This window comes from Fragaria vesca, linkage group LG5, assembly GCF_000184155.1.
Source record: "Fragaria vesca subsp. vesca linkage group LG5, FraVesHawaii_1.0, whole genome shotgun sequence".
NCBI lineage: Eukaryota > Viridiplantae > Streptophyta > Magnoliopsida > Rosales > Rosaceae > Fragaria > Fragaria vesca.
In genome coordinates, this window is record NC_020495.1 from 21,109,436 (window position 1) to 21,116,137 (window position 6,702).

At 37.2% G+C, this 6,702-nt stretch overlaps 2 protein-coding genes across 2 annotated transcripts; both read left to right on the forward strand.

The window, feature by feature from the left end:
• The first annotated feature begins 190 nt into the window (after nucleotides 1-190).
• Nucleotides 191-3,243, forward strand: LOC101304289. The gene is made up of 2 exons (XM_004300179.1): nucleotides 191-803; nucleotides 2,441-3,243. Exons 1-2 carry the CDS (start codon nucleotides 407-409, stop codon nucleotides 2,755-2,757), a joined length of 714 nt encoding a protein of 237 aa, XP_004300227.1. The 5' UTR covers nucleotides 191-406; the 3' UTR covers nucleotides 2,758-3,243.
• A 1,541-nt stretch (nucleotides 3,244-4,784) lies between these two features.
• On the forward strand, nucleotides 4,785-5,829 carry LOC101304970 (indole-3-acetic acid-induced protein ARG7-like). Its single transcript, XM_004300180.1, has one exon. The coding sequence runs from the start codon at nucleotides 5,051-5,053 to the stop codon at nucleotides 5,348-5,350; it is 300 nt and encodes a 99-aa protein (XP_004300228.1). The 5' UTR covers nucleotides 4,785-5,050; the 3' UTR covers nucleotides 5,351-5,829.
• The last annotated feature ends 873 nt before the right edge of the window (nucleotides 5,830-6,702 follow it).

Sequence of the window (6,702 nt, forward strand, 5' to 3'; positions counted from 1 at the left end):
ATAGGGATAGATGTTTCTACGAAATCATAGATTTCGGAACACTAGCATATGCGAAATGGACGTGAAGGACTGAAAATTATACAGCGCACCCCCGGGTGCGCTGAATACGCTCTCGTGAAGGACATGACAAACAATCTATTCCTTGATTTCTCGCATGACAAACTATTGTCATCTTGACCCCTCATTTCATGTATGAAACTGATGGAGATTCTCAACTAATTCAAATGTAGGAAATCCAAAAGGAGGTCGGCAATCATGTATCAATAGATTCAATACAAGGATAGAGTTTGGTATCATTTGCATGTGAGATGTCCTTGAGGATGAGGGAACTTCAGTAGGAAGACAAACCCATGTGGTTTCTCACAAGCCAGTATATCCCTACCTCAGCGCCTCGTCCCAATCATTCATGTACAAGATGAATTTCCACATATCCTTGCAGCTATATATACACATGAATTATCAGTTCATGAGCAACTCAAGTCTTCTCCTTCCTAAGCATCACAGCTTTCTTTTCTTTCCTCTAGTCCTTAAAATTACTTTTCTTCCTCCTTTGTTTCGAAATATAGAAATCATGGGTCTACGCTTTCCTGGAATTACTAAGACAACTTCAATCCCGAAAGGCTTTTTTGCAGTATACGTGGGAGAGAGTCAGAAGAAGCGATTTGTGATTCCAATCTCTTTTTTGAACCAGCCTTTATTCCAGGATTTGTTGAGTCAAGCTGAAGAAGAATTTGGATACAATCATCCAATGGGCGGTATCACTATTCCATGCAGTGAAGACACCTTCCTTGACCTTACTTCCCGTTTAAGTTTGTGAGTGAATGCTTGTGATTTGAACCTGGGATCACAAGTACCGTCCTCGTTTTAGAACTAGCTGCTGAGTCAAGAGGACGATGAGGCAAATGTTGATCATCAATCGAATAGTCTCACATTTTTTGCTCAGGGGAAACTTCTGCAATTCTCAAGTTGTCTGCAAGATGGGCGAGAAAGTTTATGAATCAGAGAGTGACATGACAACATGAGCTCACATAAATCACATTCATCCCAACATCATAACTCTAGTTTAGAATTCAAAAGCGGTCAAATTTTGTATTACTTGACCGTTTTAATCATATGTAAAATTCAATTTTGGCTCTGCAGAGAATATATGGTAATAAATATCATATTATAATTTTCATCTCATGTTTTTTATATTCTTAATTATGCAATTCCCTACAGAGGTATATATGGTTATTTACTTTACCTTATTCATCAAGGTACCTGGCAATTCATGTCCACTTCAACTCATATATATTCTAAATACAGTCATAATGTTTGCAGCTCCAGCATTTTGAACTAGTAATTTCAGTTGGCACTTCATATCAACAGCACAATGTTTCTCTAGCAAAAGACATACTGTAACTAAATACAAAACTGTTGTCATAGATTACATCCCTACTTACGCCAGCTATATGAGCCATAGTAAACTATGCATAAGGTCATTGTACAAAACTGATGAAAACTGAGATAAAAATAAACAAGGAAACTGTCAAGTGTAGTATTAACCTTTTACATTTTGAGAATCCACAGAAGGAAGTATATAATTACTATCTGATTGACAAGACATCTTAGACATATGGGACACAAACTAGCTGGTCTCTATGTCTTAAGAGGGAGACTCAACGAATGCTAAGTTTTTGTTTTTATTTTTTTTATGATCTGAAGACAGAACCGTGTGATCTTCAAATGCTCATGTCTCCCTTGTTTATATTCATACTTGCAACTCCCTTGTTTAAATTTTGTAGAAAGACTTCAGCAGGTTACATATTGAGATCGATCAATCAAATAATTCCTTATCCTCCAATATTTAAATAAAAATGCTTGAAATATCTGAAAATCTGTACCTGTTGATGGTGGGCAGTCTATAACTTTCTAGATTGATCATCGAAACTCTTCATCAGCTTGTTGACAATGGAGACAGAAATGAAACAACAAACCCACATGCTAGCCTAGAGTTGCTGATCCCAGTATATAACATCATTCATATCTGACCACATATGGAGCTGTTAATATAGTACCACAAATTCTTGTCTGTACAGCATCTCCATCTATCAGTGCTGAGTAGAAATGCACATCTGAAGTCTTTTTGTTTGATAGAAATTTCACGTATGGTGGTCCACTTTGTGTCTCTCATGCAATGAGGTAGGGAAAGATGTTTCAACAAAACACAGTTTCTTCAGTGGCTAGACATACCCATGTGATCTGTTGATTTTTCACAACCTACTGTCCCTCACTGCTGCAAATCTTCGCCACTCCTTTCATGTGGCAAAAGGATAGCGTGTCTTCACCACTCATTATAAGATTTCCAGACCCTTGCATCTGCTATATATACACTGATGAATTGAGATAAGGAAATCAAGTTTTCTTCTTGTCTTGAATTCAAAACCTTCTCTGTCCTTAGAATTATTTTCCCTTTTTTCAACTCATAAAACCATGGGATTCCGGCTGCCTGGAATTGTTAACGGCAAGAAAAGTCTTATTCATTCTCTATCTACTACCAAGACCTTAGATGTCCCAAAAGGTTACCTTGCAGTATATGTTGGGAAGAAACAGATGAAAAGATTTGTGATTCCAGTATCATATTTGAACCAACCTCTGTTCCTCGATTTGCTGAGTAAAGCTGAAGAAGAATTTGGATATGATCATCCGATGGGTGGTCTCACAATTCCTTGCAGTGAAGACACCTTCCTTGATCTCACTTCCCGCCTAAATGTGTGAAGGAGCAGTATTTGAAGTGGATTTTGGATCCGAAACCTCCTCATTTCGAAACTCACTGGCACTGCTGAGTCAAGATGAAGACAAGTTTATGCTTGATCATCCAACTGAATGGACTCACACCGGTTCAAGAAAAACTTTGTGATCCCTGAAGCTGCATTAAGCTGAGCAGGAAGATACAAAATTTTTGAAGCAGACAAATGACGATATCATATGAGCACTCTATAACAATTGGTCCAAAGAGGACCCAATTTTGAACTCACAGTATTCTGTGTTTCAATCCCTTGTAAACATCTTTGTTGCTATCAAGAAAAGTATGGGAATATATCTCAAATCCTCATCAACTTTCTTATCTTTTATTATTCACTTGCTCTGAGGCCTGATTGCCACAGCATCCCAAAACCTAACATTGTGATGGTTAAATGTATATTCACTTATATGTCATGACTATACTTCTGGCAAATAAAACTGATGATTATTTCTCACTACACCTTGAAACTCCTCTAAAAGTTGCCCAATGTGTAACATGCACTTATCATTTGACATCAAGTGATATCTTACTAATACAGGAGATGAACTGCAAAAGACAAGCAAGAAGGACTTTCTTAAAAATTTATTTCTTGCTAAAGGGAGCTGCAAGAATAACAACGACAAGTATGTAAATCTTGAAAACAACCTGATCGAAGTCAAAGGTGCAGCCCTCCATACATCTAGTTTGCAAAGAATATGCAAAAACCAGTAAAATCATTACTAAAGTAAATTTATTTTTACAAGAACATTCCATATCAATTTGCAACTTGAAGGGTAGAGGCAGTGAAAAAAGGACTAAATGGTGATCTTTTAAAGGACTTAAAAAATAAATATTAAGAAAGTACTTGATGCCTCTGTTATTGTAAAGAAGCAACAGAATACAAACAACCGACAAGGGCTTCATGTTTCTCTTGTGTAAACAATAGTACGTCAACTTAAACTGTAAACAATTACCTCAAATATGAAGAGGGGAAAAGGAAGATAACAAACAGTGAAGAAATGCAGGAGAATTTTTTTGCAGTAAAAAACAACAGAATATAGAAAACCGAGGTGCATGGAAAGAGTTAACATCTTTCCCTGAGAATTAACTAGCAGGGAAATGGTACCCCGAATTCCATGACCGACTGCAGGCTCTAAAAAACATTGGAACTCTATTCTGAAATTTTGTACTTTAATACACTGCTGGGAAATCCTGGGAGAGAAACACCTTTTCTTAATTGCAGTAAAGATTCTCAACATCTGTGAAAGTTTATGATCTACTAGTTAACACTTGGACAAGATTGCTATTTGTCCTATAATATAACACACATTATGAGTAGGCTTATTCTAATACATGCAAATAAAGAGGTAAGATTTTAAGAAGGTTCATTTGAGGCATAAAACCAAGGTTTTGATGCTTTTCGAATAAAATAATTTGTTCTGTGAAAGATAGAGAGACGGGGCAAACATACTTGAAAAGTGTCAACCATGTTTTAGAGTTTGTGATCTTCTTATGTGGTTGGAACAGTTAAATTTAAATTCGTAACTTCAAAGCTTTGTGCAAGTTTATACGTTTGTAAATGGCTTAACCTAATCATGAATACATTAATTTATCATCACTAGATTTCAACAAATAGCTGCAACGGATATTCAAATATTTAGATCAATACCTGAGTTGTTAGCTCATCATGGCTGATCATCAATTGACTTCCCTTGATTGACTAGACAAAATGAAATACTTCCTCGGTTGGAATTGGAGATCATAGATATCATACATGAAGCAGCAAGACCACATGCTAGGCTGGATTAGTGATTGTCTGTTGAGAAACATTATTCATCAGTGGTCCGGGGATGAAAGTGCAAGTCTCGATCATGGCTATTATGAGTCCTTATCTAATAGGTTTAGTTACACTGATATCTAACGTCTGGCTCCTGTCACCCTGTCTTGTCTGTCATCTCAAGGAAGTAGGGAAAGATGTTTAAACAAAAAGGACAGCAGCTAGCATGCATATGCATCTGTTGGGGGATGAGTTGCTAGAATGGCCAGACAAACCCATGTGAATTCTTGATTTCAAACAAGATAGTGTCCCTCATTAGTGCCAATCTTAACCACTCATTTCATGTAACAGATGATCTTCCAGACACTCTTTCTTCATCTATATATATAGACATATGAATTCCTGATCAGTAACTCAACTCCTCTCATTCCTTAAACATCAAAGCTTTCTCTCTTTCCCAGATCCTTTCAATTCTTTTTATTGTTTATCCACTCAAGAATATAGAAGCCATGGGTTTTCGGCTGCCTAAAATTTCAAGCCCCAAGAGGATTCTTATTCGATCACTATCTAATGGAAACCAGACAGCCTCAAAGACCTTAGATATCCCAAAAGGCTATCTTGCAGTATATGTTGGTGAGAGCCAGAAGAAGCGGTTTGTGATTCCAATATCATACTTGAACCAACCTTCATTCATGGATTTGCTGAGCCAAGCTGAAGAAGAATTTGGATACGATCATTCCATGGGAGGTATTACAATCCCTTGCAGTGAAGACACCTTCATCGAACTCACTTCCAGCTTAAGTGTGTGACTGAACGATGAGATGAAAATATGATCCAACTTCATATTCATAAAGCATCTGAATTCGGACATGCTGCTGAATCAAGTTGAAGAAGAGGCGAGTGTCACATTTGATCATCAACTGAATCGACTCACCAGGTCAGCTGAGGGGAATGCTTTTATGACTTTGAAGCAGCAACGGCGCTGAACTGAAAGACACAAGAGCTATGAAGCCAGGAAATAGCGGCATTGTATGAATCTTGTACAACAATTGCTGCAAAAAAACACGGTTCCATAATTGGAATCAAGAAAGTGAAATTCAGTATTCAACCTATGTAAACTAAGCTCTCCCAAGATAACTCTGGGAACAAACAATATACTAGAATTCTTATCAACTTGTCTTATTTTTGGCCACAACATTAACATTAGTTACTAACTTGCAGCATACTGTGGCAAAACTAATGTCGAATGGCTAACAGCCTCTTACAGCCTAATGAACCTTGTAGTTTAATTTGACATCCAAATCATCAAATACTAACAATCCAGAATACTTCCTCATAACATGAACAGATAGTCACTTACTCGGTCAAATGCATTAAGAAAAATGTATATTTCTGAAAAATTAGACAAATTTTGAAGGGAGTTAATATTCAACGGAAAAAAACATACGAAAGAGGAAGAATGTGTTAGAGGCATTTTATCAAACACGTGGTGAGCATGATCAGAGATGATGCAAGGATGAGCCGCTGATCACAACTAGCAAAAAGAATAGAACAAAACCGAAAGCCCCAGAACTCAAAAACACTACCTGGAATCAAAAAGAGAGAAAAGCACCAGATCTGGAAGCACTACCTGGAATCAAACAAGGAGGGAAAAAATCCCCAAAAAATTTGGACCATTTCTCGATTTATGCGTGTCATCCTTGCGCAGGGGCCATGCTAATCTTCTCTGTATCGTTCCAATTTTATCGGATGTCCCCGAAGGGACGAACTATACTGCAATGTTCTCATATATGAACAGCTTTCTGTTTTCGCTTCCTTCGATGTGGGAGTCTTGGAACTAATATTACCAAAGCATGTGCGCGTCACGTGTCCTCCCTTTAAGTGCAATTCTAGAAGAATGAAGGTTTAAAACAGAACAGATTTTGACTGCTTACGGCACCTGTCCAAGTTAATATACATTGAATAATCTTTACACGAACTTTGTATGAATGATCTACACACTGTGTTTTAGACATTGTACAGTTGAGATGTGGAAATACGACTTGAAAGTGAGTGAAATAAGGAGTCCCGCATTTTAATTTCAAAGCGAGATCCCACTCTGGAAGGGGATTATATATATATATATATATATATATATATATACACACACACACACACACAC

Bases quoted from the DNA above. Each gene is read 5' to 3' on its own strand.
- LOC101304289 (XM_004300179.1), top strand. From the start codon at position 407: ATGTACAAGATGAATTTCCACATATCCTTGCAGCTATATATACACATG. The intron at 804-2,440 runs GTTTAAGTTTGT...CTCTGTCCTTAG, and splicing joins CTTCCTTGACCTTACTTCCC to AATTATTTTCCCTTTTTTCA.
- LOC101304970 (XM_004300180.1), top strand. From the start codon at position 5,051: ATGGGTTTTCGGCTGCCTAAAATTTCAAGCCCCAAGAGGATTCTTATT.